At 49.8% G+C, this 22458-nt stretch overlaps 1 protein-coding gene and 1 long non-coding RNA gene across 2 annotated transcripts; both read left to right on the top strand.

Moving 5' to 3' along the window:
* The first annotated feature begins 8702 nt into the window (after positions 1-8702).
* On the top strand, positions 8703-16591 carry Atg101 (autophagy related 101). Its single transcript, XM_051189947.1, has 3 exons — positions 8703-8892; positions 11749-12062; positions 15917-16591. Exons 2-3 carry the CDS (start codon positions 11811-11813, stop codon positions 16319-16321), a joined length of 657 nt encoding a protein of 218 aa, XP_051045904.1. The 5' UTR covers positions 8703-8892; positions 11749-11810; the 3' UTR covers positions 16322-16591.
* A 2049-nt stretch (positions 16592-18640) lies between these two features.
* On the top strand, positions 18641-21933 carry LOC127226102 (uncharacterized). The gene is made up of 3 exons (XR_007834850.1): positions 18641-18825; positions 19123-19182; positions 21329-21933. It is a non-coding gene; the product is annotated as an uncharacterized LOC127226102 (long non-coding RNA).
* The last annotated feature ends 525 nt before the right edge of the window (positions 21934-22458 follow it).

Raw genomic sequence — 22458 nt, forward strand, 5'->3', positions numbered from 1 at the left:
CAGTAGTGCTTTTACCACCTAAGCCATCTCACCAGTCCTTTCTAATTCGGGAGTGATGGAGTAGAAGGGATGATGCTGGGGGCCTCACGTACACTCAGCAAGGACTCTTATCACTAAGCTGTATCCCCAGACCTCTGATTTTTTCATTTGTATCTTTGTAGAAACAGGAGGAACAGGCCTATCCTCATAGCATTTTCAGGGTTGGGGGAGTGTTTTGATGTGTATTTGCGAGCTTAGGGACTATGGCAGCTGGTGTTAATGTAAATTCTATCTAATCTCCATCCTTAAGTGATACCTCTGCCAATCGCAGAGATCCATGCTAATGGGGTCCATGCAGCCGGCAGTGCTTGGATTCTTGGCAGGAAGATTGTTCTTAAGTGGTAACTTGTGCCTGTGTCCTACCAAAAACGTTCTCTGGCCTATGAGCTCATCAGTGTCTTCAATTAGCTGATTCAGAAGCAGGTTTCAGCCCTGGAGTCATATCTCAGTGAAGGAATGTTTGTCCCAGATGTGTGAGGTCCTGGGTTTGATACTTAGAACTGGAGAAGATGACTAGAGAACCCTGAATCTAAACTGATAGCAACCTAAGGCTGTGGCAGGCCGCAAGATGCAGGGCCTGGCCACCTTCACTATGTTAACATAGATTTATTTCCAGAATTTCACAGGAGCCCTGAAGGCAGGGCCCTCACAGCACAGCCTGTCCTAAGACAAGACAACATCTCTGACCTGTTGATGTGGGGAACTGGATTAGGGAGGGCAAAATGGTCTGCTCTGGAATCAGGAAGAAGTGAGAGCCCCTCCCAGGCTCTGAATCCACTCCCTAAGGATCTCTGCCTGTGCACCCTTACTTAAGATCTGGGAATACATTCCTGCCTCAGGCCTGAGAAAGGTCCATGGGAAGCCCATGCCTGGCATGGTGGATTGACTCCCACTTAGTGCTGCAGTCGTCCAAGCATATTCCTGGGACACTAGTCCTGAGTGAGCTCTAACAGCAACCCTAGCACCTGTCTTTCTCCTCTTTGCTGTCAAGAAAGCCACTCCCTAGCCAGGTGGTGATGATGCACGCCTTTAATCCCGGCATTTGGGAGGCAGAGGCAGGAGGATCTCTGTGAGTTCGAGGCCAGCAATGTCTACAAAGTGGGTTCTAGGACAAGCTCCAAAGCTACACAGAGAAACTGTCTCAAAAAGCAAAACAAACAAACGAAAGCCACTTCCTCACCCATTCTCATTTTCCCCGTCTCTTCAATGATGCTGGCTGGGAGCAGAATGGTAGTAGCTGACCATCAGACCAGTTCCCTCTTATTGTCCTTGTACCGTTAGTACTGATAAATGTAAAGACAGGGTAGCCCCAGAGAAAAGCAGAAGGATTGATACTTCCATGCTATTGTGGTGGGGCAAAGGAGAATCTTGGTCCTTACAGGACTGTAAGCTAGCCTGTTGAGAGCTGCAGTCTATTTTGTCCTCCACCAGCTGGATCCTTTTTACTGGAAGGAGGTGGAGGCAGGTGAGGACGATTGAGAATCCCCATCTTGCCTCTACTACCTTAGAGTCAGGAGCCACCATGACCTGCTTTCTATTTGTTTTGAGACAGTTTCACAGTGAAGCTCAGGCTGACCTTAAACTCACAGTAATTCTCCTGCCTCATCGTCCTGAGTGCTGGGATTATAGGCTAGCACTCATTAACCACTGTATTTTACTGGAGGGTGATTTTCTTCCGAGGAAGGAAATTACTTCCCCAGGGTTTGTAAGTGGCTATGCTGGGTGTGTGCAGTTTCTTGACCACTGGGCTGCCCAGCCCATGCTTTGCAAATAAAAGAGTTCTCCAGTGACAGTAATTCCTTTCCAGGACTCTGGCACTTGGGGCACAGGATGGGGGCTGATCTGCTCCTCCTGCCCTGCCCCACCCGAAGGCTGGAGCCTGGAGGCAGGCCCTTTCTTTCCACCAGCAACTGGAAGAACTGGCCTCCAAGTCTTGCTAGGGGCTGAGAGGACGAACAAGGGGGCATTGAGCCTATTGGGGCCTCACAATGGCGGCTCTGTCCCTGCTGGTCGGGGGCTGGGCCCATTTCCGACGGGGACAATAGTCAAAAGGCAGTGACGCTGGCAGGGCCTGGAATCCCGGGCGGGATTTTCCAAGGCCTCAAAGCCTGCTGTTTGTCCTCATGGGAGACCCAGGAAACCTGCCTCCCTACTGCCCCCCACCCACGCTGGGCCCACTGCCCAGAGGCCCTGGTCCCCTCCCCAGCCCTGAGGTGACTGTGTTTGGGGAAGGGTGGGTTCTGAGGTGGGCACAGCAGCACCTTGTTCTCTCTTTAGATCTGAGGTGGATGAGGATTGCCTCACATCTGGTCTCTGGCCACCCGGTCTCCATCATAGGGGGAGGTGGTGGACGTCAGCTTTGAGATGAGGAACTTCTGAAAGTCACTATGCTGTCGTTGAGTTGTGCCGTCTACAGGGTCCACTCTTACCAGCATACTGTGCTTCATGGCCCAGTGCTAGACTGGGAAGCATGAGAGGGCCTGTGAGGCCGGAGGCCACTTTGTGGTCCTGGGCAGTGAGCAGGCAAATGAGGCAGGTTGTTGTTGTGCCCTGGCCAAGGGTGGTTCTGAATGTTGTCATATGTGAGTTGAGCCAAGGATTCTAGAGGTCTTCAGCTTCAATATCTGAGTGAGCCTGGTCCCTCCCCAATAAGTTTCTGACTTGAGAGACCCCCAGGACCAAGGGGTCTCCTCGAAGCATAGTGACGATAGGTGAACCTCTGCCTACTTGGTGCCCAGTCATGTCCACACTTGTTTCTACCGCCCCATAGCTCAGCTAGCAGCGCTTTCCCTTCATAGGAACCTGTGTTCAGCCTCAGGCTGCCTCTAGCTCTGTGCTAGACAGACTCTCAGGCTTCTGCCAATGCCCTTCCCTAGCCCCAAGCTTGAGGGACTGTCTGGTGAGGGCCTCGGATGGCCAGCAGGAGCTTGGAACTTCAGAGTCAGGTGAAGGAAAAAAAGCCTCTTTACTGTCCCTTCTGAGGACAGAAGGCTCATTCTACGCTCCCCAGCTGGACTCGAGGCTGGCCCTGCATTCCTGGGGCCCCAGGAGCCCTTGGCCTTGACCTCTGCCTGCCTCCTCTGGGCTCTTTCTGGATCATCTTCCTCACCACTCTGGCTCCCCTCTTGTCCTGCTGGGCCCCAAACCTGGCAGGCTGGGGGCCACTTGAGGTCTCTTCAAGGTCTGACCCAGACACTGGCAATTATCTATCCTCCACTCAGGACCATAAATCAGGCTCTCTGTGGCTGTGGAGATTGTGGGTGGCAGCTGAGCCACTTAGGGGAGGGTGTTTGGGGGGGGGGCTGTCCTGGTTAGTACATGCTGTGTTAGCAGGATGAGTGCCCAGCTGCTAGCCAGGCAGATTTGGTGTTGACTGGCCCTGCTTACCCAGCTTGGGGCCCCCACCCAGGAGACCATCTTTGGGGTAACCAAGCAGGGAATCTGGATCCTTTCTCAGGGTGTCAGGGAGCTAGAATACCATATAGATAGATAGTTCCTATCTAGCATGAAACCAGCGCCAGGGAGAGATACAGACCCCAACCCTAACCGGAGTGATGCCAAGGTGATCACATAGACTCCTTCCCCAGGAATGATAGATACACACAGGCTCTCAAAGAGACAAATGCATGGCTTTTTATGGAGAAATTTCTCACCCAAAGGACAGACACACAGAAATAAAGTCCCACTCGCAACCACAAGTTGGCCAGATGTACAGGGCTTTACAGGGAATGAATGCACAGTACTTGAAACAAGAAGGGCAGATTCCTTAAAGTTCTGAGGTCCAGGCAGAGGACATGAACACCCAGCCCAGGGATGCTGGAAAGTTGGAGTGGGAAGTCTGATTTGTCACAATCCTTGCTACTTTCTCTACTGTCTTTTTCTACTTTCTCCTCTGTTCAGCCACTTCCTTGGTTAAAGAGGCCGGAGGTGGAAGATGGAGGAATTCTTGCTTTTGATCCCAGGGGACCCTTCTCAGAAAGGGACATCTGGTTTTCTTTGCTCCCTCATGGCCTAGACAGAGGGTCAGCAGACAGGGTTCTGGATATCCAGCAAGGCTGGCCCTCGTCAGGAGCCCCCAGCCTGACGTCAGTCCAATTCATTGTTGTTGCTGGGGCTTGAGTCACACCCTGTGACGCCACTGGGGTCAGCTCTGCAACAGCTGGAATGGCCTTCGGGGCCAGCTTCAGGGCTTAGCTCTCCCCCTGGGTACTCCCCAGGATGAGGTGGGGCCATCTGAGGCCACATTCATCAGGCAACGCCAGCTGCCTGCTTCCAAGGACTTGGGTTGGTCTTCAAGGTCCCTCCCTGGGCCTTCGCTGCATTCATGGCTGATAGCACCCTAGTCATGGCCTGCTGCCTGGCTGCTGGGACACCAGACTCTTGCTGAGAAGTCTGCTGCTTCTGTCTCTGCCTGTGCTGCCCCAGAGCTTCACTCTGAACGTTCAGTAAGCCCTCCCTGCCAGCCTCTTCATCTTCTCCAGAAAACCCTGAAGCTCCACAGCTTCCTGGCGCCCTCTCCTTCCTGCCCAGGTGCTCAAGTTGCTGTCCTATGTTCTCTGCAGTGGCCTGACTTTTCTTATGGTAACTAGGCACTTCCCACCTTTCTGAGAATGGGACTTGCTATTTCTCTTAACACTGGTGGATTTCTTTCTGTTTTGTTTTGAGATGGTCTTTCTTGCCATGTGATCCAGGTTGGCCTCATACCTATTCTGTAGGTCAGGCTAAACTTGAATTTTCCATCCTTTTGCCTCAGGTTCCCAAGGGCTGGAATTATAGGTCTGTATTACCAGGCCTGGTCCCCTCTTCTCTGAATGTGCCCCTTTACTTTCCAGGCCACCAGCATCTTAGTAACTTAGTAACTGCCCTCCTCACTCTTTTTGGCCCCACAGAACCTGCTGTCATTTCTTACAAACTATCTCTTTTTCTTTTAAGTTCTTGTTTTGTTTTGTTTTTCTAGACGGGGTTTCTCTGTGTAGCTTTGGAGCCTGTCCTGGAACTCACTCTGTAGACCAGGCTGGACTGGAATTCACAAAAAATCTACTTGCCTCTTCATCCAGAGTGCTGGGATTAAAGGCATGCATCACCACCACTGGCTTTTAATTTTAAAGACTTAAAAATGTATGTGTATGAATGTTTTGCTTACATGTGTGTCTTATACCACTTGCATGTCAGAAGAGGGCACCAGATCCCTTGGAACTGTATCAATCTTGTGGGTTCTGGGAATCAAACCCAAGTCCTCTCCAAGAACAAGTGCTTTTAACCACTGGGCCATCTCTCCAGGTCTCAGACCATTTCTTGAGGCTTCCTGGCCAGGTGTGTCTCCTGGCTCATCTTTGTTGTAAGCCTTGGAACTTCCAGGAGCTAGACTTTGTTAATTTGTTCTATGTGGTATTACATGGGTCTGATGATGGACAAATGCTCTACCACTTAGCTGTATTCTCAGAACTCTTTTTTTTTTTTATTATGCTTTTATTTTTTGGGATATAATTGTTTTTTGCCTGAGTGTATGTATATGCGTGTGTGGCTGGTACCTAGTGCTCTGGGAGGCCAGAAGAGGGCACTGGATCCCCTGGACCTAGAGTTGTGAACTTCCATGTGGGTGAACCCAGGTCCTCTGAAAGAGCAGCAAGTGCTCTTAACCACCAATAAAGACACCTCCCAAGCCGTTATTATACTACTAATTTTGAGACAAGTCTCTCTAGTTGCCTAGGCTGACCTTGAACTCACTCTATATCCCAGATTGGATTTGACCAGTCATGAGCTACCAGGCCTGACTAAACAGTTGCATTTTGATCATAGGGGTCAAGGCATAGAATTGGAGAACTCATGCCACACACAACCATGCTTTTTGGCGAAGACTGGAATATTCAGATAAGGCTGGGACTCAATGTCTGGGTGTCCTGAAAGAAGTCGGGAAGGTCTGAGGGGGCAAGGCTTGGCCAGCATGGGAAACCAGAGTGGTGAAAGGACCCAGCCACGAAGAAAGGCAGCAAAGGCTCAACAGGGAGGGTGGGTGGCTCATGGAGCATGGAGAAGAGTGATGGGAAGAATATAGGCATGCTACAGGCCTGTCATTTCATGGGGGTGGGGGTTCAAGAATCACAGGCCAGCCTTGGAATGAGGCTCTCTCAAAATCACCAATGAAATAGCAACAATAAAAACAACAATGAAGCCGGGAAATAGCAACAATAAATGAAGCCGGGCGTTGGTGGCACACGCCTTTAATCCTAGCACTCAGGAGGCAGAGGCAGGAGGATCTCTGTGAGTTTTAGTCCAGCTTGGCCTACATAGTGAGTGCTAGGACAAGCTCAAAAACAATACAGAGAAACCCTGTCTCGAAAAACCAAAAACCAAAACAAACCAAAAGAAAAACAAAAAACCCCAAAAACAAAAAACAATCCCTCCAAAACAAAACAAAAAAACCAACGAAACAACAATAGCAACAAGGTGACCAAAAACATCAGTAGAGAGAGGAAAAAGCAGCTGTAGACTACAAGGGGGTGATATATGTGAGGAATGGATGTTTATTTTATTTTGGGTTTTCGAGACAGGGTTTCTTTGTAGCTTTGGAGCCTGTCCTGCAACTTGCTCTGTAGACCAGACTAGCCAAAAACTCACAGAGATCTGCCTGCCTTTGTCTCCTGAGTGCTGGGATTAAAGGCGTGCCTCACCACCACCTAGCATGATGGATGTTTATTACAGGGAATAGTTTACACCATTACAGTGAAGGTCCAAAAGCCGATGGCAGCAATGGGAAAGCTGGGAGAGCAGAGGTTTAGTTTGAGTCTGAGTGCTGCAGTCTGGTGATCTGGAGACTCAAGAAGGGCTGATGTCCCAGCCCTAAAGCAGTAAAGAATGCCCCTTGCAGGAGAGCAAGGCTTGGTGTTTTTATCAGATCTATGCCTGATCGGATGATGCCCACCACACTAGGAAGGACCATCTACTTCATTTAGTCTACCACTCTCAAAAGAAACACCTTCACTGCCTATCTGACAAATGTCTGGGTGTGTTCCACTCAGGCTGACACATACAATGAGCCACCACAGTAAACCACTGCACACCATGGGGCTGGTAAGGGGAGTTTTATCTCACTCGAAAGGTACATTTGTAGATTAGTCAGCACTGCAGTCAGGGCTTCTGAAGTGCTGGCATGACGGTTACCAAGGCTGAATGGTGTCCTCAGGAAGGTGCCAGCAAAGTGCTTGAGACAGAGGTAGGATCAAGTTCTGGCTTAAAGGTAGAGATTTCACCTAGGAAATACAAGGCCCTAGGTTCAATCACACACACACACACACACACACACACACACACACACACACACACACACACCCCTGGCTCTAGGCTCTAACCCTCAGGAACCTATTGATTGATCCTGATTTATCAATAGAATAATCCTTGATGCACTTTAGATTCAATTTTGTCAGTATCCTGTGGCTTTAAATTGACATGGTGGAAAGTTGGCAAAGATACTATTAATCAAGGCACTACTAGACAGTAGGTGCTGTACAGTTGACATATTCCTCCCTGGTTGGTATTAGAGAATGATATCATATGTGGCTGCTGAAGCCAGACAGGTGATTGTCTGTATTGGTAAAATGCACCGGTTTGAACCAGGTCTACTATTTAGTCACTGATCCAAGTAAGTGACTTTTCTATTGTCAATTTCTCATTCACCTTGTAGAATAGCTAGATACAACGCACATTCACTTGCTTTTGGAAATGACATGTGTTTGGAAACCTATCTTCATTCAGCCTCACGTTAAACAACTCAGGAGTGCCCCCTGTTGGAGCCAACTCTATCTAGGAGACAAAAGCAACTGACCAAACCCTGTAGGCTCTGGCTTACCAATCAAGCACAAAGACAACTAAACAGGCTCTGAGAAATTATACAGCAGGAACACTTAATTTGCATTCACAGAACACCTTACAGATCACAAAGGTCTCTCTTGTGATCCCTCACAGAAGCTCCCCGTTTATGAGGGACTTCAGAAAGGATGGGGTGATGTAGGAGAAGCAACCGCGTATTCGTTAAAGACAAGCCTGTCACCTGCTCGGCACCGGGCAGTGATTTTGTATGAAGATAACTTAGGGACATTAAGTTCCTTTTTTGAAATCTTCCTGTGGGTCTAAGCTCAGTAAGCCTAACTGTTACGCACTTTGAGCCAGCATAAATTCGGCCACCAATCAGCATCGTGCAGCAGCACACCGGCCTGCACTCATCTCTTGGGAGCCCTTCAGATGTTGGGATCTTGGAATCTCTGTTGTCTTGGGGCTGTCACCGCCTGCCGGGGACCACGCCTTGGTCGCAGGGGAGAGAGTTCTCCGTCGATGACTCAGCTCGGCCACCAGAGGCAGCGCAGAGTTCACCAGTCCCTTCTTTCCCTCTTGTCTCGATGGCGGAAGTGAGTTGTCCCAGCACAAACAACGTAGTCGCTGGTAGGAGTGAATGGACTCGTCCAAAGGAGGGGGTTATTTTTCTCACCGAATCTTGTGGCCCGAAGGAAAAAAATCAAGAAAAAGCCTACTACTTAAGTGATTGATCATCTTAATAGTGTCTGTGGCTCGTTTGAGCTTCCCGACGATGCGCCTGCAGCGGTATAGGGCTGGGTCCAACCGAGCCGGGTCAGCATCCACTATAGGCACGGATGGTTCCTTCCGGTTCCGCCCCCAGCCGCGGAAAACTTCCGGTCTGCGAGCCGCTCTGGCGGAGGGGTCGCCGGCTGGAGGGACCTGTGTTGGCTGTCCTGTTCGCTCGGGACAGGTGTCCGAGCCACAGTCCTCGTCGTCTGCGTTGCTGCCCCGAGACGGCGCGAGTTGGCGGGCGGCGTCCCTGACGTCCGGTCCGAATTCTCGGTACGGATCCAAATAGTCTGTTTTTGCTTTTAGTCTGTTCCCGAACACACGGCGTTCGCATGTGGGTTGGAGCGGCCCTGTGGGAGGAGCGTCTGAAGGAGGATCCGAAGCTAAGTGACATTTGCTGTAGTCCATAGATGGAGGGTGGGGGATTGGCGTGTTCCGGATCAGCAGGACTAAAGCGTGATCTTTAGGACCAGAGGGAAGTGTAGTCCCCTCGTAAGCTCACTGAAATTGGAAGGAGGGGTGGGTCCTGGAGTAATGCTGAAAACGAGGGAAGTTGCTGGTTAGAGGGAGGAATGGAAGAAAGGGCTGGGCCAGAACTGGGAATCTCTAGGTGGGGAATTGGCAGGCTGGAGGTAAACAAGAGAAAAATAATGAGTAAGAGAGCTGTCACATCCTTGATCCTAGAGAAAAGAACCCTTGGAAGAAGCTGGAATTCTGGGTCAGGATGCATTGAGCGGTTAAGAGGAGCCGGTTTATAGTGAGGAGTGGGATATAGTTCCTTTCTTATAGGAACTATTGGGAGAGGCAGAAAACACCTGATGGTAATTATGCCTGAGCTGATGACCAGGTGAGAAGGAGAGCCAGCCTGATGGCAGACAGGTCCACACACTTGCCTTGTGCCCAGAGGAGAATACTACTATTTAAGAGCAGGAGACAAAGCCCAGCATTTGGGAAGTTGAGGCAGAAGATTGCCGTGACTTAGAGGCAAGCCTGGATCAAATGAAGGCCTGCCTCCAAAAAATAACAAAACCCCAGCTAAAACACACTACCAAAGCAGGTAGCAAAATTAAAACCAGTGGGTTGAAGCCTGAGGTATAGATTCCTTTTGTAAAAGAGATAATTTAACTGTTGCCCTCTAAAAGAATCTAAAGGTCTGTATATGAGGTGGTGAGAAGTCAGTCACCAAGAAACTGGCAGGCAAGCAAAGTACACATCTTAGAAATGTAACTGCATTCCCTGTGGGCTCAGTATGTTTGTTTACCTTCTAAGTTTCCCCCCAAGTGTTTAGTATTTTTTACATTACTGTGCGGGTGTTTGCCTGCCTGGATGACTGCACTGTGTGTGTGCAGTGCCCACAGATGAGGTTGTTGGATGTTCTAGGACTGGAGCTACAGATGGTTGTGAGTCACCCCATGGGTGCTGGGAATTGAACCCAGGTCCTTTGGATGAGCAGTCAGTGTTCTTAATCACTGAGCCATCTTTCCAGCTTCTGCCTTCTAGGTTCTTTTCCCAACCCACATCCCAGTGTATCGATTCGTGGTTGCCAGGTAGTAACAGTATAATAATGAATGTTAACCCCTGCTTTGGGAATGTTTGCTACTCGCCAGGCCCAGTTTTAGGTGGTATGCACATTTAATTCTTTTCAGATTGCTTTGTTATCACTAGCTCGCTTTTTTTTTTTTTTTTAATGAGTACTGGAGATTTAGAGCACTTCACACATATTACATCCCCAGTCTTGCCTTTCTATTGTCTTATGCTGGAGGATAAGTGTTAAGCAGCTTTGAAATCTAATCCTGGACACCTGGTATTTGAGTCATTGCTTTCAGCCAGTAGGACTGTTTTACATGTATTATCTTAATTAAATCTTTGCTGAATCCCAATATATAGGTGGAAAACTGCGGTTCAGAGAGGCTGAATGATTTGATTAGGATCTGAGAGTGTTAGCTTCTCTATTTCTGTCACAAAATACCTAAAGACTGCCAGGTGATGGTGGCACACACCTTTAATTCCAGCATCGGGAGGCAGAGGCAGGCGGATCTCTGAGTTCCAGGACAGAATGGGCTGCAGAGAAGAAACCCTGTCTCAGGAAAACAAAAACAAAAAACAAACAACTAAACCAAACCAAAACATAAAAACAACAACAACAAAACACCAAAAAACTAAAACCAAACAAACAGATCCAAAACATTGCACACAGGAAGGTGTAGGAGAGCCAGGCTCACCCTGTAGTCCCAACCACCCAGGATGTGGAGGCAGGAAGGCCGTTGGGGTCTAGGAGTTACAGGTCAGTTTGGGAAATAGACCTTGTCTGTCTGTCTGTCTGTTCACCTTCCTCTGCCTCCTACATGCTGCCCTAAAGGTGTGCACCACTCCCATTTCAGACCTTGTCTCATAAAATATCGAAGGGAAGTAGAAGGGCTGGTCTGTGGTGCTGAACCCCAGGACTATTGGACATGAGTATTTTCACCCCATTTCTAGGTCTACTTCTGGCTGGTCTTGCTGCCCCACCTTTCTGTATTCAATATATTTTACATGAGAGTCTAGATGGCTCTAAAGATAGGTGGATTTGGAGTGTGTGCATTATTTGGGTTCTAAAGCCCAGCCTTTACAGCTTTCTAGGGACTTGTCAAAGTGGCTTGTGACCCTAGTGGCTTAAAGAGCTGACTTTCTGATGTAGAGATTCGATGTTGACACAAGGGTTTAGTGTCTTTTTTTGCCCTTGGGACAGTCCAGATGCTTTAACTTGGCCATTAAGGTCCCAGAAAATTGACTTGGGCCTTTTTCTTTGTGCTCCCAACTCACATTCTTGCCATTATACCATTTCCCTTGCTGGCTTTCTGCACATGCAGCTTCCGAGGGCAGAGTCCCCTGTGCTCATGCTGACTCTGCCTGCCTGAGGCGGCACAGTGGCTCTTGGCTGCACTGGATTGAGTGCCACAAATGGAATGCTTGTCTTACCTCACCTGGTAGTTGGACTGGGGACTTTTTGGCCCCTTGCTGGGTCCAAGGGTCTGTGGGTTCCTCATAAAATGTGCTACCAGAACACAGAAGGGCCAGAAGAGGCAGGCTGAGCCTGGTTGAGCAGGAAGTGGACAGGACCTTCTAGATGATCTGAGCTGGTTCTTGCAGGCTGCCCCCTAGGTGGGGTGAAGTGTCCTGTCTTCTGCCTTTGCTCCGGTGCCAGCTGCAGGATGAACTGTCGATCAGAAGTGCTGGAAGTGTCGGTGGAGGGGCGGCAGGTGGAGGAGGCCATGCTGGCCGTGCTGCACACAGTGCTCCTACACCGCAGCACGGGCAAGTTTCACTACAAGAAAGAGGGGACCTACTCCATTGGCACTGTGGGCATCCAGGATGTTGACTGTGACTTCATTGACTTCACATATGTGCGTGTCTCCTCTGAGGAGCTGGACCGGGCCTTGCGCAAGGTCGTTGGGGAATTCAAGGTAAGTGAATGGCCCAGCCAGTGCCAGGTGGAATGTGTAGCCCTCCACCCTGGCGGTGTGGCAGGCCAGCTTGCCCTTCCAAAGAGCAGGAGTCAGTTGTTCAATGCTCAAAAGAACGGATGTGTCGAGAGCTTCTTTGGGGGAGGTGAGCTCTGTGTGTCTGGGAGGGTGCTGGAAAGGGCGAGCTGAACTACCTCAGTCCCTCAGCTTAAGCAGTGAGGTCCCTGGGAGGTGGTTACGGCTCCCATGGTCTTGACTGCCCTGGCTCCACAGCTGTTTATGACAGCTCTCTCTTAGTTTGGGTCTTTCCCCTCTGGTCTGAAACTCTTAAGAGGGAGAAGTGTTTCGCTGAGTGCCTTCTCTCCAAATGTGCAATCTTTTTGGGCATTGTGACCTGTGCTGAGTACACCCGTGTTGGCAGGGAGAAAGCGGTGAGGGACACATCAGGCTGTTCATGTTGGTCACACCACTCCAGCGATGAACCGGCCCTGAATTGTTAATTTTTTTAAGATACTATATAAAATACTGACTTTCATCATGACATCTTCATACACGTATGCCATTGTACCTTGCTCTTACCCATCCCTTTCTTGATGGTCTCCTTTCTCTCCTAAATAGTCTTCCCTTCTTGTCATTTGTATGTGTATGCACATATTTGATCTCGATTTTGCATATGAGAGACAACTCGTGATAATGTTGTCTTTTATTTCTCCCGAATTGCCCTACTCCCCGCCTCTCTGGCAATGTGATTTTTATCTTTGTTTTGAGAAGCTTAGTTTTAGAGTACTGTAGGGAAATCCTTCTCCATTACTTTGTTCCCCGAGTCTCTCCATTCCTAGGCACTGTGTTCTTATTGCAGGGTTTGCATGGATGGAAGTTGTCCAAGGCTACAGCATTTATACTCCATCACTTTCCTTTTAAGCTTAGGCAGGGTGAGGTGTGAGGTTCCCTAGTCACTCTTGAAGATGTGCAGGTGACTCAGACATAGAAAAGAGTGCTTAAGCGTAGGGACTAGCTGGGCGTGGTGGCTTATGCCTTTAATCCTAGGCACACCTAATTTTGAGTTCAGCCTGGTCTACATAGTGGGTTCCAGGATAGCTAGAGCTACCCAGTAAGACCTTGTCTAAAAAGGGGGGTGAGTGAGTAGGAATTAGGGACTAGAGCCATCCTTCCTCCTTAACAAGGCTGAACTTGTACAGGTGACATCACAGAAAATGACCTGCCTTGTGGGTACCACAAGGATTAAGATGTACCTAGTGTTTGAATGGAGCCTGATACTATTACAGAATTGTTAGCCATTGTCACTACCAGTCAGGATTGTGTGAATGTGTATCTACAAAGGAAAGACTGTACCCACGGGAGAGGCATTTCTGCCTTCTGCTGCTCAGGGGCCCAGCCCAGCCCAGCCCAGCCCAGCCCAGCCCAGCCCAGCCCAGCCCAGCCTGGAGCAGTAGCCCACAGGACAGAAGAGAACACATGAAGCCCCCAGATCTGTTTTATCCTTCTCTTTTCTTAAATTATCCCTTGACTTTCTCTTTTCCAAACCAGTCCCTAAGGCTTTATCGTTTGTTCCTCCTGCTTTTTAAAAAGAGACTGAGTTTGGATTGTCATGAAGTAGAAAGGCAAGTGGGGTTTATCTGGGAGGAGATGCTGAAGGGTTTTCAGAGGAGATTGTATTTTGTTTATGTGTATGTCTGTGTAAATATGTGCCACGTATGTCTGTAAGCCTGTGTCACACATGTGTCTATGTAAGCACATGCCAGTTGTGTGTGTGTGTAAGCATGTACCACATGTGTGTTGATGTAAGTGTGTGCACATATGTGCAGGTTCCTGTGGGAGCAGAGGAGGCTGTCAGATTCCCTAAAGCTGGACTTAGATGCGGCTGTGGATCTGATGGGATGTTGGAACTACTAGGGTTCTCTGCATGTACCCTTAACTAGTGAGCCATCCTATGGCTCCGGGAAAATGATCTGAGGGTTGTGGAGGACCCGGGAATGGGGTGGTGGAAAGAGGAGGCCCTTAATGTGATGTTGAAGTGACAGGTGTTGAGATCTGACAACTTGGAGTCAAACTTTGATACGGGTCTTCACACGATCACTTTGGCAAATGATCTTTTTTTTTTTTTTTTTTTTTAAATATCTGTATGCATATGTATGTGTGAACACATGAGCAGGGTGCACAAGGAGGCCAAGTGACAGCCTAGTTGTCATCCTTCGAGATAGTCTCTCGAAGTTCTGGAAGCTCACAGATTAGGCTGGCCTGGTTGGTGATCAAGCCGGGCCATCCTCCTGCCCCTGCCTCCCCAGTGCTGGAGCTATAAACATCCATACCGTGTCTAGCCATGTCCAGCATCTTTATGTGGCTCTGGGGATCACACTCAGGCTTCTGAGCAAGCTCTTCCTTCCCGAGCTGCCTGCTCGCCCATGTGCTGTTTCTTCTGTGAGCCTCATTTTTACCTTAGTAAAATGAATGTAACCTACCTCGCTTCTGCAATTGTTAGAGAAGCCAGTGATGTTGAAAGTCCTTGACTCAGAATAGATGCCTCTAGACCTGGTAGCCCCCTTGATTGCCCCATTCCCCTGCTTTTATCTCCCATTCTGGGATTATAGACACCCTGTCTTGGTTACATCACGGCCAACACGACAGTTAAAGTGGGTTATTTGGAGTTTGTAGTTTCAGAGGGTTAAATCCATGACATCATGGGAGCATGACAACAGGCAGGCATGGCTCTGAAACAGTACCTGAAACTTGTATCTTAATCCATGAGCACAAGACAGAGATGGGGCCTTTGAAACCTCAAAGCCTGCCCCTAGTGGCACACCTCTTCCAACAAGGCCACACTTTAGTCCTTCCCAACAGTTCTACCAACTAGGGACTATATATAAGCTTGATTCAAACCACATAGTTAACTCCCTGGCCCCAGAGGCTTTGGGCCATATCATAATGCAAGATGTGTTTAGTTAAACTTCAGGTATCTCTATGGTGTTTCACAGTCTCAACATCTTTTTTTGGTCTTGTTTATCAATGTAGGGTTTCTTGTGTAAACCTTGATAACAGAGTTACGATTTTGCAGTTTAACAGAGAAACCTCAGGTCAGCATCTTCAAGGTTATATAAATGCCTGAGGCATTGGAACAGGCTTTGCCCTATTTTCTAGAAACGGAGGCAGGCCACAGGCATTCCCATGCTCTTTCTCACATGTGCTGGCATTCCAAATTCCCTTCTTAAGAAATACAGTATTGGATGTTTCCATATCCATGTCACAAATTCCTTACATTCTCACATAACTTTAACTCAAATCCCAACAGTTCTACCAACTAGGATATTCAAATATACAAATATACAAAAAATAGCCTGTGGGGCCATTCTCATTCAGCCCCTGCTTATAACACAATAATTTCTTATGTGTGAGTGTGTACACTTGTGTACGTGTGTGTCTGCACCTCAGCCCACATTTGATAAGCGCCACTTCTTAAAGCTGGAGCTGGGCAGTGTGTCCAAGCCTTTAGCCCCAGGTGGATCTCTGAGTTTCAGGCCAGCCTGGTCTACTGAGCCAGTTCCAGGACAGGCTCCAAAGCTACAGAGAAACCCTGTGTCAAAGCAAGCAAGCAAACAAACAAATAGCTGGAGCTGGGCAAGGAGAAGGGTGTTAGTTTGCTTGAACCAGTTTTAGGCTAGCGTTATTTTATGTCACCTCACACAAGTCCTTTACCTTCTATAGGTTTCATTCTCTGCCGTGTTTAGAAGATAGGGTGGGTACAAATGAAAATGAATTCCCCAGGGTGTGGAAATCAGGCCTCATGGGTTAAGAACCTTCCACGGCCATGGCTTGCTCATCTGTTGTGTCTTCCCTAGGATGCACTACGAAATTCAGGTGGTGATGGGCTAGGCCAGATGTCCTTGGAATTTTATCAGAAGAAGAAGTCTCGATGGCCTTTTTCAGATGAGTGCATCCCTTGGGAGGTGTGGACAGTCAAGGTGCATGTGGTAGCCCTGGCCACAGAGCAGGAGCGGCAGATCTGCCGAGAGAAGGTGGGTGAGAAGCTCTGTGAGAAGATCATCAATATTGTGGAGGTGATGAGCCGGCATGAGTACCTGCCCAAGATGCCCACTCAGTCAGAGGTGGACAACGTGTTTGACACAGGCTTGCGGGACGTGCAGCCCTATCTCTACAAGATCTCCTTTCAGATCACTGATGCCCTGGGCACCTCAGTCACCACCACCATGCGCAGGCTCATCAAAGACACCCTTGCCCTGTAGGCCTTGCTGGAGTCTTGGCGACTCCGTGATGGCTCTGGGAGTCCAATGCGGGGGTCTTGGGGCTCTGGAACCTGCTCTGGACCCTTGATAAGACTTGAAGAGAAGCTCCTGGTGTCCTTGTTTTGTAGTTACTGGCTTCTGGTGACCTTGCCACCTTTGTAGTGGTTCTGTCCTGGATGCAGCCTCTCCACACCTTCCTTGGTGGGGTTCTCTTTCTACACTGTGCAGGACTACCATGAAGGTGGCAAATAAAGTTGAGATGTGAGTTTGGCTCAGCTGTCTTGGCCTGTGTCCTGCCCTGGAACATGAACACTTCCTGACATTCTCATGAGGACACACATGTATGTTGAAGACATTATTCCATACTGAGAGGAGTGGATTGATGCAGTTAAGGACAGGTTAAAACTGATGGAGCTTGTGCTCTGTTAGACATTCACATGTATAGGTGTTACCCAACAGATGTTACCATGACTTGGCCCGTGAAAGGGCAATGGAGTGTTTTGTCATTTAACACGGGGGTGTCTAAGGAAAGGCGGTGACACTGCCCAGGTTGGCCTGACTCATTGTTGCGGCAGTTTTGGGAACACACTCGTTCTTACACAGGTGTATCCAGTTTCCGCTGCTGCACTTTGTTCATTCTGTATTTTGTGATGCTGTTGGCTACTCCTGGGGAGATCTGAGCACAAAAGAGTGAGCTGCCCATAGGGAGGAACACTGCAGCTTCCTGGGGGCCTGGTCACAGTCCTGGGGCAGGGAGCTGGGATGACCAGAGGACTGTGCAGGGTTTTCCAGGCCACATGTACATTGCCTCTGGCTGTTTTCATGACAGGCTGTGGTGTTCTCAGTTTCTGGGCATTCTGAAGGATGGACAGGTCTGAGGGTCTTGGAGCTAGAGCAGGTGTCTTTCCAAGCTTCCCTGCCTGCTACAGTCATTGACATTGACTAGAGGTGACTTTTTAGGGGATGTTTGAGACAGGGTCTCTATATAGCTGAGATATTCCTGGCTCATTCTACATTTCTGGCTGTCCTAGAACTTTGTAAGTTTTGTAACTGGCTGGCCTCAGATTTCAGAAATTCACCAGTCTGCCTGGGATTAAAGTCATAACCAGGCTTTTTGTTGTTGTTTTTGGAGATTTTGGCTGTCCTGGATCTCACTCTGAAGATCAGGCTGACTGGTCTTGAACTCAGAGATCTGCCTGCATCTGCCTCCCAAGTTCTGGGATTAAAGGCGTGCGCACCACTGCCAGACTTGGTTGTTTGTTTTTGAGACAAAGGTAGTCCCAGCTGGCCTCAAACTCATCATGTAGTCTGACCTTGGATTTCTTATGTTCTATATACAAATGCTGGGATTGGGCAAGTTGCTAGGCAAGCACTCTACCAACTGATCTATACCCCAAGCCTCTCCACAGTGACTTTATTTTTGAAAAGGGAATTTAAAGGGTTGGAGAGACGACTCAGCCATTAAAAGCACTAGCTGTTTTTCCTGAGGTCCTGAGTTCAATTCCAGCACCCACATGGTAGTTCACAACCATCTATTGTGAGATCTGGTGCCTTCTAGCATGCAGGCATACATGCAGACAGATCACTTACATCAAAAAAGAAAGAAAGGAAGGAAGGAAAGAAAGAAAGAAAGAAAGAAAGGGAACTTAAAATCTTCTCAAGGACTTTCTAGGAGACCTGGGCAGGCTCCTATGCATTTGAATTGCACTGGTCTCCCCCACCCTGGCTAGGTCATGGATAACAACCTGGCAGTGGCCTGTCTTCCAAGACAGCAATGCCCCTGCCCTTGAGCATTATGATTCTCCTGAGGTGGGGACAGTGGGCTAGAACTATCTCCCTTTTTTAAATTATTTTTTGGAAATCATAATTACATCATCCCCCTCCTTTGCTCCCTCCAAACCCTCCCACGTAACCCTCCTTGCTCTCTGTCTGCTCTTTTCTTGGTAAATAGGACTCTTTGGCCAAAAAGACAGGAGAAAAAGAGTGGAGATAGGCCTTGCCATTTGGGTTCCTTGTTCTACCCATTCTCTTTGCCCTGGGGTCTGAAGGAATCCCGTGTTCTACTTGCCTGCCCATTTGGGCTGCCCATTTGACTGTGTCCCTGGGGGCTAGAAGTGTTGAGCTTCTAGTTCAGGCACAGAAAGCTCAGAGTGGTCAGTGCTCAACCAGCACCTGGGAGGGGTGGGGTCTAAGACTCTCAAAAGCTGAAACCCCTGAGAGAAAGGGAAGCCTTGAGGAAGCCTCCTGGGTTTACCTGGAAGTTTTAAAATTTTACGGGCATGGGATTAGAAAGCAGATAGGCTAGGCCTAGAAAAAGACCTACAGGCTACTCTGGAGGAGCCTGTCTAGGAGGGGCCTGAGCATTCACTCATTCTGCACAGAGTTGGGCAGAGCGGGGCGGTAGAGCCCTGGGAGGCCCGCCCCTTGAATACATCTCACAGGGCCTCAGCTCTCGGGATAGTGTGCACATCTGGGCAGCTGGTGGGAACATGAACGCCTCACAGGTGGGAGCTGTGGCTAAGGCTGCCTGGCTGAGCTGCTGTAACCAGTCTGGGTTGCCATTCCGGCCGCCGGAGGGGACACGGATGGTGCAGGCGGTAGTGCTGGGTGTGCTGTCGCTTCTGGTTCTCTGCGGGATCCTGTTCCTGGGTGGTGGACTCCTCCTCCGAGCTCAGGGCCTGATAGCACCACTGGCTCGGGAAAGGCAGGCATCCCACGAGGCCGAGCCTGGTGCCTGTGGAGGGAATGACTCCTAGGTGTCATCCTGTCTTGAGAGGTTCAGCTGCTTCTGTACCTTCCAGAGCCCATTTCTGTGGAGCACAGTAGAAGGTCCATCCCACAAGCTCTGATCTCCTGCACAGGTGAGAGCCTTGAGGCACAGGGAGAGTAGGGGTGGGGCTGGGTGGGGTGGGCACAGTGATGACCTCTACCCTCACCAAGCCAGACAGCTGCAAGTCCAGGGTGGGGCTGGAGGAAATGCGCCTGTCCCCTAGGCACAGACAGCCTTTGTGTTCTCATGTACATAAAGGAGGAGGCTGGAGGGGCCTGGTGATGGGAGCTTTTTCTAGTACCTGTGTTTCCCCACCTCTGCATCTGCCCAGTCCAACTTGTAGTGTGCGTGCTGAGTTCAGCTTAACCTTTTGTACTGGAGCCTTGGCTTGCTCCGAGCCTTTGTCCATGCACAGGAGCGGGCAGACGGACCAGCCAAGGTGAAGGTGGAGGAGGGGAGGTAGGAGATTCTTTACTCCCACTGAAGGTATCCCTGGTCGTTTGGGGGAACCTTGTGGGTAGAGAGGTGTGCCAAGGCCCCCTCCCCTGACCCCTGCTTTGTGTGCTGTGTGTTGGGGTGGTGATGGCAAGGTTCCTGGCAGGAGCAGATGCTGCGGGAAGTAGAAGTGGGGCTGAGGATTCCCAGCTGTGGGGGCTGTGTCTGGTCTCCTGTCTCCATCTCTCTAAGGATGGGAACCATCTGGAGAGAAGGGCCTGGGTGGCCCAAAGGACAAAGTAATCCCAGTCCAAGGCCACCTCAGACTGAGCCATGAAAGGGGGGTGCTTTTGCTGTCTCATCAATATTCAGCTGTGTGTGGGGACTCCTGGGGGCTTGTGTGAGAGGCTGTTTCTCGGTGACTCGCGCCCCACCTGCTTTCAAGTTGCTGCCAGAAAGGCAGTAGTGCAGGGCGCCTGTGAAGTTGGCCTGGTAAGGGGCCCCGGGTGTGGGCAGGTGCAGCTAATCAGCTGTGAAGCCGACGATGTGTGATCCTTGCTTAGCAGCTAAGGGTTTGGCACCAGTTCCCAACAGCCGTGCCACACTAGCCTTGAGAGTGACAGATTTCTCACATTCAAGATGCCAGGGCAGTGTGTGTGTGTGCGCGCGCACGTGTGTGTATGTGTGCTACTGGCATCAGGGTAGTGGGCGGGGCCCAGGAACTGTCCCACCCCCTTTCCTGGTCTTGGGCACTGGGGATCTTCTCTTGTACCAGGTTCCTCTGAGCCCACTGCCTGATACTCTGCTATCTTCCACCATGTGCTTTACTTCTCTCTCCTCAGTGAAATGGAGGGTCTCTAAGTTCCTGCAAACCCCTTCGCTGACAAACGGGGGAGCTCAGAGAACTTTGAGAAGGTAAAACTCACAGACAAGCACGTGGCATACTCAGGAGAGTGGCAGAGTCGGAACTGGACCGTGGGACTCCGGGTTAAGCCCTCTCCTGAGTCTGTCCTCCCACCACAAGGGAGACATACAGGCACATGGGCGGCCTTCAGCTTGAGTCAAGGACAAACCCTAAGTCTCGTCATTGACCACTCTTGTCCCTATTCCCTCAGCAGCCTTGCCAGGTACCTTTTTCTCCTAGAGCAGTCCTCAAATGCCAGGAGACAGCCCCTTACCAGCTGGGTGCAGCCTTCTTGGCTTGAACCTGAGGAATGGGGGAGGGGCTCAGGCTTATTGGAGTAAACATGGATGTGACAGATCTAAGCCATCCGCTCAAATCCCCATGGTGTTAGGAATGTGTGGCGATTGGGCAGCAGGAATGGCTGTGTCTCTAGCAAGGCTGTCTCCAGCATCATCTTGTCTGCTCACACCCAGGAGGGAGACAGAGCTGGGAGAGGGGTAGGCCAAAGCTTTCTTCACCCTACTTCCTGCCTTTGATGGCCCTCCGGCTCAGTGTTTGGAAATGGGTACAGCATGTTCAGAAGTTCCCTACAGATCTCTGGTCAAGGCCGTTAGGCTGGGTCGGGGATGGGGGTGGGGGGAGAAGGGATGCTGCAGTCAACTCCTTTCAGGGTAAAAAGAGGTGGGGGCTGGGGGCAGGTCTGAGGGACAGAGAAGTGGCACCTTGGCTCCCTGTGCACTCTGTTAGCCGGAGCCTGTGCCACACGGGCTGGGGCAATTGGGTGACTGGCATTCTGCCCTGCCCTATCATTCTGAGTTCATCGTGTACAGGGCCCCATCTGATCTCCTCAGCTGACTGCACACTCCCTCCAGTCAAGATAGGCCACCATGTCTTGCAGACGCTGGAGCAAGCCGTGCCCCTCGGAGAGCTCTCCCTCCACCCGCCATCGCACCAGGAAACCCCTGCCACCCACCCTCACCCCATTTGTGCTGCCAATGGCTGACTGAAGATACCTGGACTGTGGTGCCTGCCCACTCCCTGATGCCTGGAGGGGGTCCGGGAGACTCATGCTCCAGGAGCAAGAGAGTCTGCTTGCTGACTGCTGCGTGCCCTGGGCACTGAAGTGGTTTTACATCCCAACTGCTTGGACATGAGTGTGTCCTCTGCACACCAGGCCCCTGTGGACAAGAGTGCAGCTCCTGTCCTGCCTGATGCTAGACAGGAGTGCCGTACAACCCAGCAGCCTATTGTAGTCTGTTGCTGCTGAGAACTGTTGGTTAGTAGCTCCCATTTGGAGAGCATGTCAGCCACCAGTAACACACCATCACTTTCCATGGCTTGCTATTAAATTATCCAGCAATGCAGTTCTGAGTGTCTGGTCTGTTTCCAGCCCTTGACCCTTGGGATTCCTGGTTTGTTTCCCCACTCCCCTCCAATTTGGCCTCCTTCTATCAGTTTTTTATTAATTGTTTGAAATAGGGTTTACTACAATAGCCCAAGCTGGCCGAAACTCACTGTATGCTCTAGGATGAACTTGAACTCACAGTAATCCTCCTACCTTAGCCCTTCAGGCATTATAGGTGGGGGCCACCACAGCTGGTTTACAAGCAAGACTTTGTGAGGGTGGATGTGATGTGGGCTGGGAGTGACTCTAGTGCCCTCATGTGGCCGCCTCCTGACCCCCCAGTGGTCAGTGCAATCAAGAGTTTGGCTTTCTTCAACCTCTGACAAGAGCCAGGGCTCTGAGAGTGGGTTTTGTAAATGTATGCTCTTCTGAATCACAGTCCCCTCATCTGTGAAATAGAAATGACAATGTCAGTGTGAAAACCTAGTGGGTAATGTACTTGTTTTGTATACTAAATATTACCCATATAAGGTTTTGTATACTGCAATTAAGGGCCACTGTTTGCCCCAATCCCACCTCTATTGTTTTTCTGTTGTGATAAAAAACATCATGACCAAGGCAACTTATGGAAGAAAGAGTATATTTTGGACTTATGGTTTCAGAGGGTTAGGTCCATAATGGCT

This window comes from Phodopus roborovskii, unplaced genomic scaffold (genome assembly GCF_943737965.1).
Source record: "Phodopus roborovskii unplaced genomic scaffold, PHOROB, whole genome shotgun sequence".
Classification (NCBI taxonomy): Eukaryota; Metazoa; Chordata; class Mammalia; order Rodentia; family Cricetidae; genus Phodopus; species Phodopus roborovskii.

Coding starts and splice junctions, on each gene's coding strand:
- Atg101 (XM_051189947.1), top strand. CDS start 11,811: ATGAACTGTCGATCAGAAGTGCTGGAAGTGTCGGTGGAGGGGCGGCAG. Junction 12,063..15,916: donor AGGTCGTTGGGGAATTCAAG/GTAAGTGAATGG, acceptor TGTCTTCCCTAG/GATGCACTACGAAATTCAGG.